At 45.4% G+C, this 24,836-nt stretch overlaps 1 protein-coding gene across 2 annotated transcripts in view; it reads left to right on the top strand.

The window, feature by feature from the left end:
* The window catches only part of PIR121 (transcription activator), a 312,434-nt gene that overhangs the window by 37,806 nt on the left and 249,792 nt on the right, over positions 1 to 24,836 (top strand). Inside the window, exons 3-7 of one of the 2 annotated variants that reach the window (XM_087382159.1) lie at positions 9,773 to 9,837; positions 10,011 to 10,088; positions 11,044 to 11,163; positions 11,269 to 11,339; positions 21,667 to 21,759. In XM_087382159.1, the coding sequence (XP_087238285.1) occupies positions 9,773 to 9,837; positions 10,011 to 10,088; positions 11,044 to 11,163; positions 11,269 to 11,339; positions 21,667 to 21,759 (427 nt within the window). Of the gene's footprint in view, positions 1 to 9,772; positions 9,838 to 10,010; positions 10,116 to 11,043; positions 11,164 to 11,268; positions 11,340 to 21,666; positions 21,760 to 24,836 lie in introns of both variants that reach the window. The other variant, XM_087382158.1, reaches the window with a different exon arrangement.

The following is a 24,836-nucleotide window of genomic DNA, read 5'->3' as shown; positions in this document are numbered from 1 at the left end:
TAGCGCGTGTGGCTGTGCTTTTTCGCTTCTTGTGCTCCCAAAGGCTGTTTCCATTTACGATTGGGGCAATCTTTGGCCTGATGGCCCTCCTCTTTGCAAAGGAAACACTTTCCAGCTTCAAATAGGGCTTGCCGTTCCTCGGGAGACAATCTCTCTCTGGTACTGGGCTTATTATCAAGTCTTGGGTCCATATCAAACTTGACTTTGGTCGTCTTGGCAAATTTCCTTTTCGTGAAAGAGTCATCCTGTTGCTTACCTTTGAACCCTGGAGTCATCCCTTGCATGAGAGCATAGGCTGTAGTAGCATTCTCAATTAGCTGAGATATGTTGGAGACCTTTGTCTTGGTGCAATAGTCATGAAGCTCCTTTGGTAGCCAACACCAATACTTTTCTACTTGCTTAGACAGTGATACCGTTCTGTACGAACTGACTGGCAATAAGGCCTCCCAGAATTTTTTGTTATACTCTTCAAGATTCTTACAGTTTGCAGCATCCAGCTTATGCCATGCTGTCATTATATCCACTTCAAAAGTGGCGGTGAGCCAAGCAGATGAGAGAACTTGCTTGAACTCAACCCAAGTGTTAGGGGCTTTACCTTGCAAAAGCAAATTGGTCCACCATTGGAGTGCGTTACCCTTCAAGAAGGTGGCTGCCTTTTGAACTTTGGAAGACTCTGTGAAATGACCACTGGAGTAGGCAGCATCAAACTATTGCACAAATGTGAGAGCCTTCAATCTGTCCTGACCCAAAACCACATCGTGATGTTTTAGTGGGGAGATGAAGAAGTCTTCCTGGTCCACATAACTTTGTACATGAAGACAGAGCTTCCCTATCAAGGGAGTGACTGGCACAGGGTTCCCATAGAACATCTGGTTAGCATCCAGAGCCCTGCGTAACTCCTCCGTCTTTATTCCCAGCCTCATGACTGAATCCTTTGATGTAAAGTTATGTGTAGCCCCGGGGTCAAACAAAATCAGCGCTTGCTGGTCTCTGATCTTGCCCCATGGTAGTTGCAACTCTTGTTCCTCTGGGTTTGACACACGACCCCGTACATCAGGAACTTCTCCCGCCATTGGTTTTTGCGGTCCCCATGACTTCTTTGCCTCTTTTCCCTTCGGAGTTGAAGGCTTTTCTGGGCACTGGGCAGCTACATACCCCTCTTTGCCGCATCTGAAGCATCTACCCTTTTTTCTGAAAATTTCAATCTGTTCAGGGGTAAATTGTGGTCTTCCCTTATAGGGCTTTTATACTTGGTTTCCCCTCGGCTTCTGAGGCTGAAATCCCCTCTTTTGAGCTCTGGGAAAATCTCTTGTCTCAGGCTTGGGGGTCGCTGGCTTTTTATCCCCCCATATTCCTGCCTGTAATGAAGGTATAGTAGTAGGATCCTGCATATACATGAGACTAGCCACATTGGCTGAATGCATAAGATCTGAAATATCTGTGATATCCTTAGCGTTTACTTGGGCTTGTATCTTTGGAGTGAGTCCTGCTCGATACTTCCTGAGTTGAGTCTCTCCTACATTGTCCCTCTGCACCTACAAGACTTGCTGCAGCGCCCTTTTCATCTCAAGGTAAGAATTCCACTCTTTCCCCTTTATTTCAAGTTTCTCTTGTTTCTTTAAAAAAAAAAAAAACATAAAGAGTGATATATTCCATTCAAAACAAATCATATAACAGGTGGGAGAGAAAGTACTCTATCCCTAGCCTCAACAATGTGGCAAAAAAGCCATGGTGGTGGTCTAAAATGCCACGACATCCCAAAAGGGGTCAAATGAAAAAACAAGGAGCAGTCCCATGTCCTCATGAAGGATATAAGTCTCCCACGAGCTGCCGAAGAGGTGCCTGTACACCGCTCCCACTGGCTCCTGAGAGTGAAGATAATCTCCGCCCAAATGGAAACGAGAGTGTTAGCCTCCGTGCATAAATGGCCCCCAAGGACAAAAGAACATCGCGAACACCATATCCGCCATAGGGTAATGCTGGAAATCACCTCCTAGGCTGACCCTGCAGCTGAAGTAGGCAGGGAATCCTGAGCTGGTACAGGTACCAAAAGCAAATCCTGTGGCTCCATGATGCTGGCCTTTGTGGGACCCCGTCTCTGGCGACGTTGCATGAAGAAACCGTGGTCTCCTGGCTCTGACTCAAAGAGAGTAAATGCTCCAGATCCTCTCCCCCAAAGGGCAGCGCCCCATGTCATCAGAAAGGACTCGGATGTAACATGTGAGAACAACCTGAAGATACCTGTCCAGACCACTCTAGGGCTGGGGCAGTTCCATAAACAATGCTTGCTAGATTCCTCTCCAAGCTGACAACGCATACACAAGGAGGGTCTACCCATCTGCTGAAGCCAAGTACCCACAGGTATGCCTCTATGTATAGTGAGCCAAAGAAAGTAGGAGACTTTCCTGGCTCTACTGATGTCCCAAAAGTGAGTCCAGTAGCTCAGCAAGAGCTCAGCAGTAAGTCCCTGTGTGTGCCAAAGCTGGGGGGCAGATGGTAGGTGATGAGAGTCTCTCTGCTGAAGCCTGTAACCTGCCCTCGTGGAGTACTGGAAAAAGGGAAGAGGACGATCGACTGCTAGTGGAGCAGGCCATGCCCACTCACCTGGGTCCCAGTCAAGCTCCGCAAGAGGTCGACCCTGAAAAATCCAAAGTCTCCATCTAGTATCCTCTGCAATGGTCAACCTGGAAGGATCTGTGGCCCATTCCTTACCCAGGCAACCAATGACCTTGACTCTCTGCCAAAGGAGCTCCTGCCGATCCAGGGGCTGAGTGGGATACAATCTGTGAGAGGAGTCCGCCTCAAAATAAATAAACGGTGCCGGTCCTAAACGAACTCCAATGCATAGCCCAGCCTCACTAAAACAACTTGACCAAGTAGAGATGGGGTGAACAAAGGCTGGATCTGTGAGTATATCCCTCCACTGCTGAGGAATAGCTCTTATGATCAGTAATCTGGTGGCAGCAATCTGTCCAAGTGGCCCGTGTCTATCTTTGATCACCTCCTCTGACATCTCTACACCTCCCCTGAACCAATCTCCAACTGTCACAACCCCCTGAGCATGCCATCGGGCCAAGGGAGTCCTAAGTTCTGTACTAGGGGAAGATCCCTGATACCGAATCAAGGGGTTATGGTAAAGTGGCTGTCGGGCACTTTCCTCTCCGGAGGAGGGAACTGCTCTAATGAGGTGCTGTCGAAAATGATCCCAGATCTGAATAAGCCTTTTCACCAGTGGTGAGGAAGGCTGAGAATGCTGGTCTGACAGAAAGATCCAACTGACTCTACCTGCCCACTGGCCTGCTGCTCTGGGGGTGCACTGGTGAATCCCATGCAGTAGGAACTGCTTCCACGGTTGATCTCCTGGAGTCAAACCTCTAACAAGAAGTTTGACTAAAAGGGCTCTGCTCTGCATCTCCGGATCAAGACCCCCAAGTCCTCCCTGCGAGGAGGGTAAAGTGATAGTATCCTAAGAAACTCTGGCCTAGTGTCCTCAGAACCATCACCACCACTCCATAGAAAATTCCGAAGCAATCTCCTCACCCGGCGGATCGAGTCAGCATGAAAGCACCAACATGACGCAACGTACCACATAGTCGCTAGTAGAACCTGGTTGAGTACTAGCGCTCTTCCGGCCAAAGAAAGTCTAGCCGTACTGCAGTAGGCTAGCTTTCTCCGGATACCCTCAAGAATTGGGGCAAACTGTTGCGTCGGGGACACCTCAATGCCAACCTGGAAGCCTAGATATCTCGTGGAGGTGCCTCTGGGTATCCACACAAAGCCTCTGTCTCCTCCTCATGCTGGGGTATCCTGCTGAGCTCCAGTCCAGATGCCTTTTGATTTGTTCCAATTGAGAAGTCCCCCTGAGGCTAGGCAGAACTTGTCAATTGAATCCGCAGCAGTAGCAAGACTATATGCATCTCCTCTGACTGTTAGTGCCGTGTCATCAGCAAACGCAGTGTCTAGAAGCTCCTGCTCCTGTCGGATAGGCAGATGAAGGCCCAAAGTGCCATGACTGGTAGCCTGCATAAAGTATCCCATAGCCTTTGCTACGAAAAGGAAAAGGTAAGGTGCAAGCGGGCATCCCTGTCGTACTGATCTGGGTAGCTGAAAAGCCGGTCCTCTGCCTCCATAGACCACCATCCTGCTAGATGAGTGAGAGTAAAGTGAGGAGACCCATGAGATCCATCTATCACTGAAGCCTAGCCTCCTCATAGTGCCCTCCAAAAAACCCCAGTCCACCCTGTCATAAGCCTTCTCAAAATCGAGAAGAAGAACTGCAATCTCCTGCTGACTCTCCTGCGCCCAGTGAGTGGCCTCCCAAAAGGTGAAGATGTTATCCAAGATACTCCGATCTTGGACAAATCCTGTCTGAGTAGCTCTGATGATATCTGGCAGCATAGGCTTTAAGCGAAGAGCCAAGGTCTTCGCTAGGATCTTGTAGGCTGTCCCTAGAAGTGTAATGGGTCTCCAATTGCGTAGGACTGTCTTGTCTCCCCCTTTCGGGATGAGACAAATCATACCTGTGCATAATGTCTCGCCCAAAGATCTTGTATCGAGAGCCTCTGAAAAGGCAGAGAGTAGATGAGTGAGGCGCAATCGTATCCCAAAGAGCTCTGAAAAGAAGTGGCGACAAACCGTCCTCTCTCGGGCATCTGTCTCTGGGCAGCTCATGTAACGCGTCCGTGATCTCCAGGAGTGATAATGGGATATCCAAAACATGACTCATCTTGTCTGAGACCATCTGGGGGACATGGCTCCAAATCTCCTCTCTGGCTCTGATCATCTCCTCGGTGACTGGATCAGCGGTGTAAAGAGTGGAATAGAAATCGGAAGTGATCTCAACAAGACGGTGAGGGTCCGTCTGAAGAGACCTGGCCTCATCCACAAGTCTACGATGCTTGTGCGAATCTTCCGACAGAAAAGACATTGATCAGGAAGACCCTCGTACAAAACCCTCTGCTGAATCTGGACCCCATCTCCCGTGGAATACGAAATCAAAGTAGGCAAAGGTCAAGGAGGGGGGAACTGTGAAGTGAGTCTGACCATTGTAACACCTGTACCAGCAAGTGAGTGAGCATAGGAAAGTCTAGCACCTGATGGGATGACTGTACGCGCCACACTAGCCATATGCTCCACAGCTCTGCGACAAGAGCTAACCTCATCAGGAAGTCCAGGGAAAAACATCCAAAAAGAGACCTGTCGCGGTCCCGGGGAAGTAGTATTGAAGTGCTTCTACCAAGGCCACAAATGGATGACTCTACTCTGAAATTGAATCGGTGAGCTCATAAGTACTCTTTGAGCTTGCTCTGCAGATTGAAGGCCAAAAGAAAAGTACCCTCTGCCAAGCAATCAGAAAACCGTAACTGAGACACCCAATGAGGCCATGCTGGTGTACACCCAATCACGTAACTGTTGGCCTCTACCCGGTAGAAAGCCAATGATGTGCGTCAAACGAAAACCCTCCTCTGCTACCTCAATCATCTGCACAATGTCGGGAGGAAAAGAAACTGTGACTTCAATCTCCTCAGGTTCGGCGACGGGAGTGGCATTAGTGCCCTCCATTGTCTCAGCTTGCGCTGTCCTGAGGGGAGGAGCTACCTCTGCTGAAAATACCCACCAAGAACTCGCAACCAACCACTAGTCAATCCCCAAGAACTTGGTCAATGAATGCCCCAAACTTCAGCTTGCGTGGGATAGCAAAATGAGGATCAAACCCAAGACTGAAAACAGGCCGCTCAATGCTGAAGCAAAATAGCTCCACCAATGCCCTGGAATCAGCCCAGAAACTCAGCTTGATGACCCCGGAACACGAACAGCAACAGCCCCAGAGAGGGCCCTGAAGCAGCCCAGCCTGAAAAAGAGGGGCGGACAGCAGCTGCAGGAATGGCCTGAATGGCGGCGATGGGCAGAACAGCTGCGCAGGAATGGCGGCCTGAAGGGGGGTGACCTGAAGGGCAAGGGGGCGCAGCCAAGAGAGCAGGGCGCGGCCAGACGGGCTGGGTGATGGCGACAGGGTGGTCTCTCTTGTTTCTTTGGCTTTCTTTCTACCTCTCCTCTTGTTTCCCTTCCTCTACTTTCACTTTCCCTTCCTCTCTCTAAAGTTTCTCTCCTCATTTCCTTTCCTTTTCTTTCTCTAAAGGTACCCCTCCTTGCAGCCTCCCTCATGAACATAAAGGGAAACACTCACCAATTAAAATCATCTCTTCTCTATATCTCTACCTCTACATTCCTTATTAGTGAGGTTGCACTCAAAGGCCAATGCCATGTGGCACCCCTCCTCTTATGAACGTTAAGGGCGAGAGTTGGAAGATAGGTAACAGATCCTCATGGGAAAGGATGATTGTAGCAACAATCGGTCCCTTTGTCTTTCACCTATTTGAGGATGCCTGCGAAATCAGATTGAAGGTGAACTGAAAGCTGACCGAAAGCTGCCACAATCCCGAGGCTCAAGTTGATATGCCTCTAGCAAAACTCCAATCATTAGGGAGATTTGTAGGACTTTGGAAAAGAGGACACTCATTCAATCAATTGAAGGTGAACCCAAAGCTACCACAAATCTTGAGGCTCGAATCAACACGTCTCTAGCAAAACACCGATCATGAGGGGGATGAGCAACGAGGAGTGCACATGACAACTTAGCTCGAGCTTATTTCAGCACACATCTAAGTTGTAGTCCTACATCAAAATGGCCTCCATTACATCGGTTTAAGACTGAGGGTCTTTAGATTTAGATTTGAAATATCGAATTAATGCTATTCCGTCTCGGTAGACTGCCCATTTTCCAGCTTTTCGTGCATCCTTGACTTTAGTGAGTTCACTATTCCTTTGTTTGAGTTGAGTCGGGGTGAGCTCCTCGGATATCCATATCTTTGTACCCTTCAACTTATTTGTTTGTCAGAGGATATTGACTTTCTTTGTGCTTTCATTGAAGTAAATCTGCAATTGTGTTCCCTTTCGAGCGATGTAGCTAATTTGGGTTTCATCCCATTCAATTTGTGGTATATACTTCTTGAGGCAAATTATCTTCTCATCTTCTGTGAAATCTACATCCTCACTAGAGCAGCCAAAGCAATCTTTGGGCAGCCCCCTAATGCGTAATATTTTCTTGTTATTTACTACTCCTTCCTGCTCTTTAACTTCTGCATAGAGATCTGCTCTATTGATTTTAGTGCTGGCCACAATAGCCATCTCTTCCTTGGCTGAGCTAACCTGAGTTTTGATCATCTCTTTGACCGTAGAAACAAGTGTTGGTTTTGGCGGAGAGGTGCTGCATTTTTCCATGACCTTTGCAATATCTCCTTCACCTTTCTTCCAAAAGTTGTAACCATAAGCCTGAGCTCTCTAACTTCTTGCTGTAGGTAGTAAATTTGTTCCTGCGGGTCTGATCCAATCTTTCTTTTGAATGTCAACACATAGGGCTAGGTGTGGCTGCAACGGAGGAGTACGAAGGCTTACTGGTCGGGGTAGAGGGAAACAACTTAGTCTTGGGAAACTCCATATTGGTCTGCAAAGTCTGAGAAACCCCCTTGTTGAAGCTAACCCCTAAGCTGGGCTAGGGGTTCAGCCCAGCCTAGGGTTGTAGGAAAGAGGGTGACGCTGCTGGCGATGCCCTAGTCGAAAGGCAGTACAGACCCTGTACGGCGGTACAGCGAAGGCAAGGTGCTGATGGCACTGGCGACGGTTGTACGGAGGTACGAAAGTACGGCCGACGGGAGAGGTAGGGGCCTGTATGAGAGAGAGAGAGAGAGAGAGAGAGAGAGAGAGTAACGTCCACGAGAGGCCTCGCGGGCCTATGGGACAAAGTACTGAATCAAGTAGCTCATACAGACCACTGTGGGCCGGAGGCAAAGGACTCACTAAGGCCCTTACTGAGTACTAAAATGCTATGCTAGTACAAAATAGCAAAATAGCATGAGGGTGGCATGAAGATATCAAGTGCTCAGAGCTAGAGTCCCAAGTGTATGAACCGGCTGCACGTATCCAGGCTCCATGATGGCTCTCTGATGAGATGCAGAGAGCTCACGTATCTGCATTTGTCGGGATGTCTCCTGTGGTGGTGGTGGAGGACGTGGTCTCCTCGATCTCTGGATATTGTGAGCTATGTCAAGGGTGATGCCTCGCCTCGATCGATCTCCCCTAAGGGGAGCTGAAATAGGTCGGACCTTGATCGTGTGTGATGTGGTCGCCTGTCGCGCCGTGTACGGTCTCTGTGCCCCTTGTCTGGCAGTGCTGTGTTGGCTCCCTCTACTGATCCATATATCTCTCATGTCGGCTAGCTCCCAGAGTGCCCTGGGGCTCAGTCAAATGCATAGAAATCCGTGACCTGTCTCTGCGCTCGGTCTACCTTAGTACCCTGTGATGCGATGGTCCCATCCTCCTGCTCTCTGATATGTCATAGTAGTATCTCCCTATGTCGTCGCATCTCCATCAGGTAGAGCCCAATACAGACCTAGTCCTGGAAGTGGATCAGTCGTGAGAGTGGGCCAAATCCGTACCCCTCCTGAAAAAGGCATTGGTAGCGCCCTTGGATCTCATAGTAGGCTGGGTAGACACATAGAAAGTGCTCCTTTGTCTCGACCGCCCCCATCGTGCACAACTTGCAAGTCCGCTGCTCTCTAGGTATGCGTGCAGCTCTCCGTGTCTCGATCCTCAGCTGATGGGATGAAACCCGCATCTGTCCGATGGCAATCCTCAGTGCGTGTGAGACTCCTCTGTCCTCGAGATACTGAGGTCTGATGATGAGCCCATCTTCCGATACTCTTAGAAAGTGGTCATAGTAGAGCTGGGTCTTGGTGAGGAACTCCTAGCCCTCCCCCCCCCCCCCAAGTGCGAGATGTGTGGAGCTGGAGGAGATCTAACCGTATGATGCGGTTAATCTCATCTCGTGGGATCGACTCGGGTGGTGCATCCATGCTATACTGAAACGGGGGAAGCCGATCCATCTGAATGCCGTGAATGGCAAACCATGCGGTGACGCGTGCAAACCATGTTGTACCTGCCCCACTCTCAGATAGTCGTATGGAGGACTCTAGTGCCAGCCTCGGAAGTCTCTATCGAGGTAGGTCCCAAACTCTGTGGAGGAGAGTCACTGTCTGAAAAATGGCATCAACTTGGAGAGGGGTGCAAACTCTGCCTGTACTATCTGATGGTAGAGAACATCTCCGACGTTTTTACCAAGGCTCTTTGCAAAGAGCAATTAGAGCATCTAATTAGACGCATGGTTGTTGGACCAGGTGCTAGAAGTGTCACTGACCCACGTGTGAGCCCCTATATGAGGAGGACAAGGGGTCAGGGTACATGGCAAGGTAGGATTACCTGGTGCAGGACATTGCGCACCCAACTGGTGTTTAGAGGACTGCTGCATCTGAAAGTGGAGCAGAACCAGCCGCGATGGATGACAGCAGGTCTGCATGGCAGAGGGCTGCAGCAACAGCACATGAACTGCACATGACATTTTTTTCAAAAACAGCATATGCTCTTTTATTGTGCAACGCTAATAATTGTGGGGGAAACTGCAAGTGTAGACTTGAAATGGGTGGGGCTTGGATACAATGTATGGTCTGGATCGGTTCCAATAAAGAACAGATAATACCTACAGGCAAAAATTGTAAATGCTAACACTTTTGGCCAAAATTTTAGTTTCTTCAGATTTGTGGTGTTTATTTGGAATGCTTTTCCTATATCTTTCTAGACAACAATCAAATCCGGGCCTCAGATAAATTTACTGTAGAATTTACCATATAATTGATTAAGCTATTTTTTTGATGGACAGATTATGAGGATGTTCCTGCTTATCGACTTTCATTGACTGAGGATACAAAGTCAATAAACCAATTGGTGTGTAGTTTTTCATTAATGATATTTTTGGTTGAATGTAAAGTCTAGTAAACTTCTCAAAAAAGTATTCTGATCTTTTTTTTGGATGCCCAGGCTTGCTTGTTATAGGTGTCATAGGTATTTCCAAAATGCTCTAGCCTGAATTATCTTCTTTTCTGTAACATGTTACGCAGAATCTACTTGTTCAGGAGGGCAGAGAAATGGTTGCTGTTCTTTACACCTATAGAAGTTGTGTCAAAGCTCTTCCACAGGTGCCAGAACAAGATCAATGTATCTGTGTGAGCTTAAGTTGAATTAGAAAATCATATTTTATAGATATTATAAAGATAACGCACCTCTTTCCTTTTTGCATCTATATCATGAACTATTGGTGAAGCGAACTGTTTATTCTTTTAATTAAGTCTTGAATAAATTTTTCTATTTTCTAATGAAAACTTCAAATTTGTACTGAGCAAAATTTTGGCAGAAGGAAAACAGAGAAATACTTGTTCTTTGGGTGTACAACGTTAATGAAAAGAGTGATATTTTTTATCACAATTCCTTGAACCTCTAGAGCATCACTTACAGGGATATAACAGTTTACTAAAGGGACGAGTTATGCAATTGACATGACTGTTCATGAATAGTCATGTCTCATTTGGTGACTTACTGCTTTCACCTTGAAGACATAAGTTTTATTAATAGGCACAACAGTTGTGCAGTGTGCCTCTTGCATAATCAGATGGACATTTTTTGACGAGGGTGTACTTGGAGTTCCGACTCCCCAGATGCCAACATATCTGGATTGCGGCTTTTGGACATTGCTTCTTGCTTACTGATGTTCGTTCGCTTTAAAGCACCCTGCCTCCCACGCGATGGCTGTTTTATGCGAAGATTGGCCTTCCAGATTGTCTACAACTTACCAATGTAGGGGTTCCCATTTTCACATTGATAGTCTTTGTAATTCTGACCAAGCACAAATACTGCCTTGTCCCTTCCCTCTCTGCCTCCCTTGCCCTGCTACAAAAAAAAACTCCTTCCAGGACTTTACTCCTTCCTTTCTATTTTCCTCCATCCCTAGTGTGTTCTGCAGGAATGGTACTAGTGAGATTTGAAGGTAATATAAGGAGGCAGTTCGCTCTTTGGCAAGACTGTTTTTTGTTGTTGTTTTGAGTTGCTGCCACTATTGGAGAAGTAAGCAAACTGCCTGTCCTCTTATGTGTACAGCTACCAGATTCTATGAAACAAAGCCAAGCTGACCTCTATTTGGAAACTTACCAAGTGCTGGACTTGGAAATAAGTCGGCTTCGTGGAATTCAGCAGTGGCAAGCATCAGCGGCATCCAAAGTAAGAGCTCTTGCTCATACAAAATTATGGTTGCTTTGTACTACACTCCCTGGATCAGAAACTTACACCTCCTGGGACTTACCAAGTGGCTCATCAAATGAACAGTTAGCGATCGACATGCAACGGTTCTCTCGCCCCGAAAGAAGAATAAATGGTCCTACAATTACACACATGTGGTATAACTACTTTTTTCACACATTTGACATAATTCAGAATGAATTCAAGTGCAAATGCATTATTTCAGGATATATTTCAGTGCATTTGTGACCTTTCTTAAGTGCTGAGAATTGCCTTCAGATACTATCAAATAGTGTCTTTGTGGTTTCCTTAATTGTTGCAACAAAAGATTCAAGTTTGTTATGAGGCTCTTTTCAAAGAACTGAAAATTGTGATTGTCTTAGAAAATTGTGAAATGTTGCCTTCTGAAAGATGCAGTGTCGTCGCAAAACATGTGGAACTTTTTGGAGTAGTTTCGAAAGGTTAAGAAAAGTTATAAATGTGTCAATTGTCTAATGTTTTTTGCTACTCAGAATGTACAAGATATGATGTGCATATGTCTGCTGTGCTGGAAAATTCCACTTGAGGTGTCAAAATATGATGTGCATATGTCTGCTATACTGAAATTTGCAAAAAATAATGTCTAAAACGCTGACAGATAGGTAAAATTTTTCAGCCTTTAATGTAGAGCACTTGATAGTGTTAGAAAACAGAGAGGGAGGTTGCTTGCTGTCAGGGGCATCCTCAGCAGGCAGCCATGTCAGCTGGCTGCCACGTGGACTGCCACGCAAGCAGCAGCCAACTCAGCAGAAGGTACAAGCGCAGCCACCATGTCAGCAGGGGGCCATGTCAGCAGGGCATCACGTCAGCAATGACATCAGCAGGTCAGTGTTAGAAAATTACCCAACAGAGGGTACGCACAGCGGAAGACTGATAGTAATGCCCAGGAGCTCACATAGTGTGCGTGTGGGGTTTGGAATCACAAACTTCTTAACTTATGTGCATAAAATAGATGTGTAGACTCATCAATAGACAATGAACCAGCCAGATAGAGAAACCACCAAAATACTATATTTCCGTCCAAAACTATGGACACAATACAAAAGAGAGAGATCCGGAGTCCCACCAATGGTGTGGTCCTTTGATCTTACCACAAGGTACTTCTCCTATCTGCTGGCTATCTCTAGACTCGAGCCCGGGCTCAAGCGCCTGTAGACTTTCTGTCTAGCGTGTTCTTCTCCACCTTACTGCCTGTGAATCAGCCTAGGTGGGCAGCCCCTGCCAAGCTTTGTCTGCAGCACACAGGTCCCCTTGGTCCTCCTGAATGTAGGCCCCAAGATAGCTGTTCCACTGCTCCAACCTGCTTGTGAATGGCTGCTCCAGAAGATATGATGATCACAACACCTTGCTGCCCTAGAAGACAGCCAAGGTCCAGCCTCTAGGGAACTCAGTCTGCAGCTCACCTTCCACTCTCTTTCACCCCCAGTGTGAGGCCCAAGGGAGTGGCTTCTGGCTGCTCCTGTCTGCTCCTGCTTTTGCTGAACTGTTGGATATGAAATGAGGCCTGAGGCCTCTCCTTTTATAGGCCCCAAAGGGGACTGACAAAAAAACCGACCAGCCAGCTTCATACTGGCCGACCAGTCTGCTGCTGGTCCAGCCCTTTAAGGGCTCTAAAACCGGGGCCCTTTGGCCCAAACTTCTAGGGTCTTTGGCCCTCCAATTAAGGCAAGGGCCCAGCCCTATATAAGGCATGCCACTGCCCACTAGCAGCCCCATTTGCTGCTCCACCTGGCCTCCATGTGGCCAACCTAATCTGGTCTGCCCCGCCCTTCTGCACCATCTCTTTTGCCAGACAGCCCGCCATGCAGGCGCCTCTTGCCTGCCTATGCCGCCACCTGTGCGCCTCTTCTGTAGGCCCTTGGATTCCTGCTTTGACAGCTGCCCACATGGCAGACTGTGTGCTGCCCATGTGGCAGCCCTAATATCCCCTGGTCTACCTCCCCCATGCTCTCCTCATATGGGGGCTTACAGATGGGGAGGTGACCTTTCCAACAGTCAGCTGCCACATCAGCAGCAGCAGCAGGTCGGTGAACAGGAGCACTCTGGTCGGTGGGCAGAAAGCTGCCTGGTCGGCAGTTTGAGGCCCAAGGGGGCCTATAAAAGCATTCCCCTTGGCCTTCACTTCTCATCCCCTCTTCATGAATCAATGCCCAAGGCTGACTTGGTGTCCAAGAATTTGAAAGACAATAAGACGGATGGTGATGATCAGACGCCTCCCACAGGTGGAGAATCTTGGTGGACAGTGGGGAAGAAAGGAAGGACTAATAAGGCACCTAACGATGATGATCCAAGCATTGGAAGGGGCGCGGACACAAATCTCTCATCACCCCGATACGTCCAATACATCGGTGGAAGCCCTCTCGAAGGGTGAACCCATTGATATGGAAGCAGAGACTCCTAACACATAGGCCATGCAAGACGATGGGGGCACCAAGGCAGTTGAGATGCCTGAAGCTAACCACCGTAAAAGAGTGTTCGAATAAAAGAGCAAGCAGATTGGCATGCAGGACGAGGCTCCTCAAGGAGGCCAAGTCGCGAGGCCCAAAGCACTGTCAAAGTCAATCAAGGAGGTGGCAAGAACATCTACAAGGGACAACAAATTTAATTTTTTTAAGGATGCTTGCAAGGCCCTCATTAATTAATTCGTCTATGATTAGGGGAAGCAAGGAGAATGTCTCGGGCCTTAAAGTCTTTCGTTGGAACGTGAGGGGGTGCTGCAGTAAGGTGAAACAAAAAGCTTGCCTGCAGGTTATTAGGAAAGCCAAACCGAAAGTAGTCTTGCTTCAAGAAGTCAAGTGTGGCTGTGAGGATGGATGGTGGTTTGCTTTAGGTCAATTAGGATTCCAAACCTTTGTTAACTCACTGGTAAGGGGGGAGGGAGGATCAGCGGTGCTAGTGCAAACTGGCCTAGGTCCCCACGATGTAGGGAGGAGTTGAGAAGGGTGGTTTATTGGAGTGCAGATTTCTCAGGGAGGGTTTCTGTTCAATGTGGCAAGTATTTATGCCCCTAACTCTTCCAAGGAAAGAGTAGCTTGCTGGAGATCTTTGGGTGCCTATGTGGGGGAAGGGCACTGGTTGTTGGAGGGGGACTAGAATGTGATGGAAAGTAGGGAGGATCACTCTCACGGGGGCAGTTCTGGGCGGTTTAGAGTGGGATGCCTAGGATGAGCTCTGTTTTGAAAAAGTCCCTTGTGGAGATGAAGGAGCTAGACCCTGACGGTTTTCGTAGCTTCAGTTGGACCAATCAGAGGTAGGGAGGTGAGTTCAGGGCTGGCAGGTTGTATTGGTTTTATATTTCCGAAGAGGGGTGGTGGGTGAGAGGCCCCATGGAGGTCGGAGCAATAGGAACGGTGCTCTCCGCCATCGTTCAGAGCAGCAGTAGCTAGGCTTCCCCACAGCAGACCAGCAAGATGCCTCAGCCTCTCCAAGAACTAGTGAGGATTGACCTCCTCTGGTTAGCTTAGTCTTTTCCAGTTTTGCAGTTGAGGGTTTCAGCCCCTCCATACAGTTGTATTCGGCCCTCTGGGCATTCATACATTTCAGTTATATATTCCTCTTCTGAAGTCCACTACACTTCTCTCCCTCTGATTCTCTTGCTCACGTCCACAACACAAGTGTCCACAGCATCACTTGTGTATTGAGTACATCATTTGTTAGTTGCAATTAGTGTTGAGAAGGAGAGAGAGTGAGGATAGTCTATCTCCTGCTACATTGGTATCAGAGCTTCAGATTCTTTCCCGAGATAGAGGGGTTTCTAGGGGTGTCTATTTTTATATTTTGTCCCTACCCCAGACTAGTGGTAGTACCATACTTCATTAGCCGTTTCCTCCCTTAAACCATCGTGCATCAGGCCGGCTCACGTCTTGTCCCGTAGGTCTTTACATCTTGCGGCTTGTAGTAGAGAGAGATTTTTTTTTTCCAGGAATCAAGAGGTTTCGGTCAATCAGGGACAACCCCCATCGTTTATGGTCCAGACAAGATCCGGTAAGGACACCATGAGCACCAGTGAGCAGTCCAACACAGGGGGGGAGGGTTCAGTGCCTCAACCACCACCAATCAGGGACAACCCATCGTTTATGGTCCAGACAAGATCCAGTAAGGACACCATGAGCACGAGTGAGCAGTCCAACACAGGGGGGGAGGGTTCAGTGCCTCAACCACCACCACCACCCCACCACAGAACCCTGTTGGCACTTCCATGTCTGCCATGACATCCATGTTGTAGGCTATGATGCAGATGCAACAACAACTGTCTGAGGCTCTCTTCACCCGTATGACCCAGCTTCAGGAGATGTGGAAGATTGTGAGCAGGCCGCTAGAGAGTACGAAAGGCTAGCTCGGGCGGCAAAAGAAGAACACGATCGGGAGGCTCGGGAAGCAAAAGAAGAATGCGATCAGGGTGCTCGAGAAGTCGAAAGGGCAGCTCGGGAAGCAAAAGAAGAACGCGATTGAGAAGCTGCAGTGGAGAGTAGGATAGAGGAGGGTAGAGCAGGCTGCAGCAAGTGGGTAGGTGGGTAGAGGGTAGAGGCAGTACCTGGGAGCGGCGAAAAGAGGCAGTAGGCGCAAAATCAGAAACCTGTAGTTAGGGTTTTCAGATGGGCATTTGAGCGGTCAGAATTGCTCTACGAGCAAGTAGAGGCAAAGGCCAATCGTTGTATCGTGTGCTCATCTTGTATCTCTATCACCATTGGATAGATGTAACATTGTCCTCTTTCGCCTACCCTATCCGGCCTAAATATAGACCAGCTGGAAACTCTATTGGCAAGCTAGGTGGAGTTGAGAATATGCCTGTAGGGGACTTTCTTGATACCGATGGTGTATCCTCGACCAAGGGGCCTCAAGCCCACCTAGATAGTTTGCCATGCCACGAATGGATTGGTTGTGAATCTTGCAAACAAAGTGCATGGTCTTCAGCATCTCGAGCCCAACATGACTGAGATATCCTCTTTAGAGGATGGACTTTGGACATTGTGGCTTTCTTCACCAACGTGGGGATAGAATTCTACCGCCCTAGGGTCCACATGAGAGCTTCTAGGAGAATTAGCATAGGAAAGTTGGTGTGGGTCCTGGCTTTGTCCATGTTAGGATGGCCTAAGCTCACTTTTAGGATTTAGAGGTAAAATCCCTTATCTTTGATACTTTTTTGGGCCAACTACCATGTACATGGATGCAATTTAGAGCCTTGGTAGGTGTAGTGAACTAAGGTCAATCATGCTTTGCGAAATCGTGGTTTTTGAGTTTTCTTGATGCATATAGGTAAACCTTGTTTCCCTTGAGAGGATGCTTGTAGAGATTTTTTGGTGATATTGTCATGACAAGGGAAATGGCCATGTTGTTAATGATAGGCATTAGAACATTAGTACAATGATGCGCCAATTTGATGGTGTGACACATTTCTATTTATGATGGACACCGACCAAATTGTTATGGCTTTGGATCATCTAAGTAGATAGGGCCGTCGAGTAGCCACTACTTCAGTTGGTACATGTAACACTTTTTTATTAATAAAGAGATGCACCCACATGTCCAAGTCGTAGGGGGCAATAGAAAAGGGAAGGGCATATTAGAGTGCAATGAATGGTAAATGCATGGGTCATAGGCTAGGGGTAGGTCTAGATGGGAAGAGGAAACTTGAGTAATGTCAAGGGACAGGTATACCCCTTCATTGTGAATCTCACGTAGCATTTCTCTCTACCACTTTACATTCATCCACCATCTCTCTCCCACCTTGCAACACAAAAGCAAATACTCTGCGCTCTTCCTCTATTGGAGGGCCCCAACAAGCATTGAATTTCTGCATGCATTGCGCACATTTGCATTCTCACAAGTTTGAAACTTCACATTTGGTATTAGAGCAGGGACGAGAAGGGAAGATCGATGAGAGGAGGGGAAAAGAGGTGACTAACCAGGGATGAGCTGACAACATACGGACAAGGGCAAAAGCGCAAGCTGATGTATGGTTGGGACTTATAGGAGTGACTGGCGAAGAACCCGCGAGAAGAGGTGCCTTTGTGAACGCTGCGAGGACGCCCTAGGGCAATAGGAGGCCCACCAGGAACGCACAAACTAGCTCACCCAAGCAGGGAAGTTTTGTGATGCAATTCTAGAACTTGAGAGCCCAAATTACAGGAGAGAATCTGTCAATTTTTGCACGCACAACATTGAAATTCTAGATTTCTGATCCTGAATTACAGAAGAGAATCTGTCAATTTTTGCATGCACAACATTGAAATTCTAAATTTCTACCCACAAACAACTTGGAGGTGTTGAGACAAGGGCTTTGTTGGAAATTTTAGCTCTTTGGACGGGGAATGAGGTGTCCTAATGGGGTAACTCCCCCTGTGTGAATGAACCCTTAAAACGTGAAAACAAAGCCTCCCACCCTCCCCCCCGGTTCTCCCTAACGGGAAGTCGGATTGGAATGAGGTTTAAAGTGGGTGATCTAAGTACCCCCATTAATGGTGTATGGTCTCCAATTTAATTAATTTAGGCAGCCCAAAGTGAGTGCACTAGTTTACAGCATAAAAACAAGGAAGAAGAGCCCAAAAGAGAAGGAAGAAGAGCACATTTCAGCTTGTTTGCAACACAAATGAAGCGGGAGTCGGATAAGTACCACCAACTCTCTAAGAATAAAATAGACCTCTATTTTGAAATTACAGCAAGTCATTTGTTGTCTTTTATTAGTAAAATGAAAGAATGGAAGGCGAATGGAGATATAATAAGGAACTTGTCCCCTTTCCTCCATTACTCGAGGGAAAGAACACCATCACCTCCTTTTGACAAGGATAGATTAGATGAGACTTACACATCTTAATTTTGATAACCCACGAATATAATTACCTTCATCTTCCCTACAAGAACATCTTGATAGAGAGTTCTCCTTTGGAAATGAGGGGAGAAATGAGTCCACCTAAACACCCTTAGCTCAGAATCCCTCACACATGGATTATCATCCAAATTTGAGGAGAAGAGAAGTGGAGTCTCCCATTGATAAGCTTAGCAACATGATTGAGCAGTCCATAGTGACAAAACTAGGGACTAAGAGAGTTTTAAATTTTGGAGATGAAGATTTGAATACTCCTTTGAAAAGAGTCAAGTGGCAACCACGAGAGAGAATTAAATTTCCTAGATATGATGGAGCATGAGAGGCTGATAAAATCATTAATTGGATGAAATTCTCATTTTTGAGCTGTATTTTTTCCATGAAGACAAGAGGGGCTAAGAGAAGCTTGCTCTTGCCACATTTCATCTACAGAACGATGCCTTGATGTGGTGGTCTTTGTTACAAATGAGAAGAGAGCGTATCCTTGAATGGGCTAAGATTGTGGAGCAGCTGAAAGCCATGTTCATGCCTCCAAGGCATGAAGAGGAATTGGCCTTCCTTTGGGAAAGTTTTAGGCAATTCGACAATGAGAGTAATGCTGAATTTACAGCTAGGTTTTGGAAACTCTCCCTAGAGTTACTTGAAAAGAGAGGAAGATAGAAGATAGAGTTACTTGAAAAGAGAGGAAGATAGAAGAAAGAAATATTTAGCAGCCCAAAGCCCGAAAGTGAGGTATGAGGTTGAAGTGTTCAACCCAATAGCTCTTAGAGACCTCACTTAATTGGCTGAAATAGCTGAGAGGAAGTTCAATCCTCAAAAACCCTTCAATAAGGGAAAGGGAAAGGCTATTGTGCAGAATGGAAACAACAATCACGTCCTGGATGGGTGCCATTGTCTTCTAGGACCGAGGAAGAAAAGAAAAGGCTGATTAAGGAAGGTGAATGCTTCAGATGTAAGAAACATAAGCCAAGCCATGCATGGTATAAATGTTCTATTCAAAATTGCCAAGAGCAATTCTGTGAAAGGGAAAGCTAAAGCATCCAAATAGGATGGTGAGGCTTCTACCTACTCATCGCGGAAATCTACTGTGCCTATTGAAGCAATAGTGAATGCTATCCATTCAGCCAACAGCTTATGTAGGTGTATGGATTTGTGAATGGATAGAGAATAGGTATAGAGAAGAAAGGATTCTCTCCTCCATGTAGAGCTTCTTATAGGATGAATAAGCTAGAAATGGGAGAGTTAAAATAATAGATTGATGATCTATAGAAGTGAAGACTAATTCGACTAAGCAGTTCTTCATTTGAAAATCATCTATGGTCAATGTTGACCGACTTCAATAACACATTTGGGTGAGAGAATCTTTTTTACGACTGACCAGTTTGTTGAGGAAATGTATAGGTTATTGAGCAGGGTATTAAAAAGAGATTTCAACATCATGGTATTCAAAAGAGAGCTTCCGAGCATAAGAGTTGAGATTACCAGTTAACTGACACATGAAGCATATCCTTCATGCGAGCACAAAGAGATGTTGAAGAGACACTGTAGTGATACTTACGTATTTTTGGACATTTAACATCAAGAGGAACCGGAATAAGAAGATGAGATTTAAGTTTTGATTTAAAAGAAATCTTGTATTATCAAGAGAAGAATGATTACAGATTATGAAGAGGAAGTAAAGAGAAAGCGTATGCAAGAGAAAGAGACGAGATAATCTAGAAGAGGACTTCTGCTCATTCAAGCAGGAGGCAGTGTCATGACAAGGGAAAGGCCATTTTGTTACAATGATGCACCAATTATAGACATTAGAACATTATTACAATGATGGGCCAATTTGATGGTGTGACATGTATTTGTATTTATGATGGACACCGACCAAATTGTTATGGTGGTGGATTTGAGTAGATAGGGCCATCGAGCTGGAGCCATTGCTTTAGATGGCACCAAATTTGGACATGTAACACTTTTATTAATAAAGATATTTACCCACATGTCCAGGTCCTACGGGGCAATAGAAAAGGGAAGGGTGCATTAGAGTGCATTGGTAAATGCATGGGTCATAGGGTAGGGGTAGGTCTAAACGGAAACAAGGAACTCAAGTGATCTCAAGGGACAATAATGAAGGGGTATCCCCCTTCATTGTGAATCTAACATAGCATTTCTCTCTACCACTTTGCATTCATCCGCCATCTATCTCCCACCTTGCATATAGGTCAAAAACAGAAACAAATACTCATACAAGGGCACTCTTCCCCTATTGGAGGGTCCAATAAGCGTCCAATTTCTGCATGCATTGCACACATTTGCATTCTCACAAGTTTGAAACTTCACAATACTATTGCAGCTTAAGTGTTGTTTCTAGATGGAGACATTCGTTTCTATCGTTTGGTGACATAGTGAAGGGACGGCCTAGAATTTTGTCACAGGTGAGGCTACCCTTACCTTAGGAGTGCCAACATAAACTTAGTAGTAAGTCCTTTGTTAAATGGATGCGCGCATGCCTGCATGTGTGGATAGATGTATTGTCGAGAGCATATGTCTATACTATGGTCTACACCCTCCGGTGGGCACTACAACAGTGTTTTCTAATTAAAAAAAGCCTTATATGCCTCGGAAAGAATCACGTATGTCATGCAAGGGGGCAAGTTGCCACAACAATACTTGTGGGTGGACTCAAAATCAAGGGTATGGCTAAGAATGTCCAAGAAACTATTAGACGCTCATACAAATGGTTTAGAGGTGGTCCCTCTTGCAAGCCATGAGATTGGTATCACTTGTTTATATTTGAGCGATTCTATGTAACATTACAATAGGAGAAGAACAAAAGGTATATAAGTATGGAAACTAGAAATTAATCTAGATCTATGTAGCAAAAAGTTACAATTTTCACAAACCCAGATGACATGGCAGTGCCACATGTCATGCAAGAAAATTATTGGCCCATTTACATAAAAAATCTGCCCTGAACACTGCACATCGGTCCGAGCATGGGTGCCACACATTTGCCATGTGTAAGCCTTGTGGTTAGTCCTCTTGCTACCCACACCAAGGACCTTGCAACACAATGTTTGACCATTGACTTAAACACTGTAACTCAAGTAAACCACATCGAAATTCATTGTCAACCAAGTTGTATGAGGTCATATTACATTCACATTGGAATCTAACATGTGGGAGTTTTGATCAACGAAAGTCGGTTGTTTTCTCCCTTCTTTTGCATCCAATTGCTCCATAGTATTCAACATAACGGTCTATGATTTGTTAATACCCCAATTCTACTTGCATGTGGATTCTTCTTGCTGAACTGCTTGCAGAAAAGCTGAGATATATGCAGTAAAATTTAGGCCTTTTTTTTGCAATGATGATTTCTCAAGCTGAAAACTGTGTAGTTTTCATTTGTGTGGAAGGGATTTCAAACATTGTGTACAAAAATCATAGCAAGCATAAGTAAGATCTGAAGTTTTCATTTGGGCGTTTCAAATTTCTCAAAATCTTTCTAGATTCTTATAATGAAATTTCAGTGTTCCTTGATAGCTTAAATACGCGTTTCAACATCCATAAATTTAAAGTTTGTTGAATTGTGTTAATAAGTTTGATGCTGCTTTGGGTGTTGAAAATTTCAGGTCCATGCTTAAGTTGCTGGATGTCCTGCTGCAACTTGATCATCTAAAAAATGCAAAAGCTAGCATCCCAAATGATTTTTCCTGGTATAAAAGGTTTGAGTTACCAAAACCCTTCAGTGCTTAAAATTCTGGCTTGCTTTCAATGTACACAGTACAGAATGATTTCTTACCTTATTGCCTATCTAAAGTTTTTGGCATTAGGATTGTAATTTGTTGCAATAATAAATTGATTGTACCTTGTTGTTATATATTCACATTGCAGACAAACAAGCAGTGTATCACTTCCCCTTATGTACAGAATGATTTCTTACCTTATCACCTATATAAAGTTTTCATGGCCTTAAGATTGTAGTTTGTTGAATAATAAATTGATGGGTACCTTGTTGTCAAATTCACATTGCAAACAAATAAACACTGTATCTCTTCCTCTTATGTGTGTATAGAAATTGAAAATATTTCTGATTTACTTTTTTGTGCAAGTAAGAGGATGCCTTCCATCCACAATGCTGTTGTTTATGAAGCTAAATCTGTTAGCTTGACAAAGGTTAAGCTGTAAACACTATAGACGATTGGCAGGAATGCTTTTAGGGGTAGATGCTTATTATAGCTGTTGGTACCATATTGTATCTAACATTTTGACGGACGAGGAAGTTTTTTGGCTCAAGGTAAATGTGATGTACTGAATTGTCAATTCCAATGGGGGTATTCATAGTAAGTGTGACAGAGCTCAGGGTTTATATTGGTGGCTATATAGGTCCAAGTTGCAATCGAATCATCTTATCTTGATGAGGAGTCATAGCTTAGATTAATAAAGTTGTGAGTACTGGCAGTTCATGTATGTGGGGGGTCCATAGATTTGTCCAAATACATGGCGAGGAGGCATAAATGGTATAATTAGGGTAGGTCAGGCAGGGGAACATTTTCGTGTAGTTTCTACATGCCCATTTTGGGACCATGGGCCAACATACTGGCCATTTTTGTGGCCAATCTAAGTTCCATATGTGGTTATGACCCACGGGTCTAGTTGCACCAGTCAGACATGCTTGGCCCATGATCAATCTAATTTGGCCGAGGTACTGCATTCTTTTCAAAGAGACAAGATGTTGATCTACTAGCACCTTTTAAGCAATTGCTAAGGAGAAGATGTGTATATAGGAAGCCAAATGCTTAAAAGACCAGGGAAGAAGAGGCAAATAAAATTGCACATATGCCATAATGATGGATTGTACTATCCGAAGTCGAACATGTAGAGGCCAAGTGGACAAATGCCAGTATTCCAGCTTCTTGTTAATCTTTTGAAGCACCCATTTGAGCTGTTGTTGAGGGGTAATATTCCAGCCAATGGGATACCCTAAATGCCTCACAATAGTATGGGAAGAAATAATGTGGCCTGGCCAGAGAAGTGCATGCCAATCAGCTTCTTTCAATGCTAGAAGATTTGATTTCTGAAAGTTAATATGCAGTCCAGCAGCTATGCCAAAATCATTCAGAGTATGCATCAAATGAGAGAGGTCACTTTGAGAATTCCTGGGCATGAAATATGAATCATCAGCATATGCCTGTGCAAGAAATGGTTGTGCCCCTGGAATTTGCAAGCCATGAAGCTGCCCTGTATCTGCAAGATGGTCCATATGCAACAATAACGGATGAGTGGCAATGGCATACAGTAGCGAACTAAGAGGGCAACCCTGTCTCACTGAGCGGGTCATAGTCCAGGTTCTTGACAACCCACCACCAAGCAGACACTGCGCAGTGGCATGAGAATAGAACCAGTAAATAATATGGACCAGCCGAGGGCCAAATCCCAATTTATGCATAGTTTGAGAAATAAAATCCCAATGGACAGCATCAAATGCTTTCGCAATGTCGACTTGCAGAATGAGAACATCTTGTTTGGAATATTTGGCATACTCAATTGCAAGCAAAGCATTGGAAATATTGTCAGTAATCTGCCTTCTGGGAACAAACCCATACTGCCTGGGATGAAGTCCTGCTTGCAAAATGAATCGAACCTTGAGGACAATCATTTTGGCAATGAGTTTGTAAATGATTGGCATAAGAGATATGGGCCGCCAATCAGCCATTGTCTCACACAACCTTTTTTTGGGGATCAATTTGACAAGGCCATGTTTCCAAGAAGGAGGAAGAGATTGTTCTGCCCAAGCATGATTGATCATAAGAAGAAGAGTGTCCTTGAGATCACCCCAAAATGCACGGAAAAATTCAACAGTCAATCCATCCCAACTAGGAGAGCTGCCTTTACGTAAATGACTCAAAGCATCATCCAGTTCATTAAGCATAAAGGGCTGCTCCAATGCATGAGCCTGTTCCCGAGACAATATAGGCTGAACATGCGTAAGAACATATGCTTGAGCGATCATGTTGCGGCTGCCAGGGATTTCCAATCCATGCAACATGCTAGTGTCCAAAAGGCGGTCCATATATTGAAGCATTGGATGAGTGGCTATGGCAAATAGTAAAGCACTAAGGGGATAGCCTTGCTGAACAGAACAACCAAGAGTCGAGGTTGTAGAAATATCCCCTGAAAGTATGCAGGCAGCTTTACTATCTTGATATAGCCAATTGATAACTTGCTGCATTTTTTTGCCAAATCCCAAGGCCTGCATTGTTTGTGAAATAAAGTCCCACTAAACAAGGTCAAAAGCTTTGGCAATATCAACTTGCAATAGCAAAACATCCTGCTGCATATATTTGGCATATTCCATTCCAACATAGGCATTAGCAATGTTGTCTGTGATATGCCTACGCGGAACAAAACCATATTGCGCAGGATGCAACCCATCATGCAAATAGCCTTTTATCCGATCAACAATCATTTTGGTAGTAAATTTGTAAATAACTGGCATAAGCGTGATAGGTCTCCAATCAGCTAAAGATTCACAGATTTGCTTTTTTGGAAGGAGTTTAACAAGACCTCTCTTCCATGTGTTTGGCATTTTCTGATTTTGCCAAGTAGAATTCACCATATGCAGCAAAGTATGCTTCAAAAGAGGCCAATATTCTAAGAAAAACTCAACTGTAAGACCATCCTATCCTAGAGATTTCCATCTACCACAGGATTTGATTGCATCTGACAATTCCCTTTCAGTAAAAGGTTCCTCCAATTCCAAAGCCTGAGTAGTGGAGATAATAGGAGAAACGTGCTGTGA

The sequence above is a fragment of the Dipteris shenzhenensis genome, chromosome 12 (assembly GCF_047967505.1).
Source record: "Dipteris shenzhenensis isolate YYH24624 ecotype China chromosome 12, Dip_SZ_1.0, whole genome shotgun sequence".
NCBI classification, from domain to species: domain Eukaryota; kingdom Viridiplantae; phylum Streptophyta; class Polypodiopsida; order Gleicheniales; family Dipteridaceae; genus Dipteris; species Dipteris shenzhenensis.
Note: the sequence above shows the minus strand (reverse complement) of the source record. Positions and strands in the feature narration are given on the sequence as shown.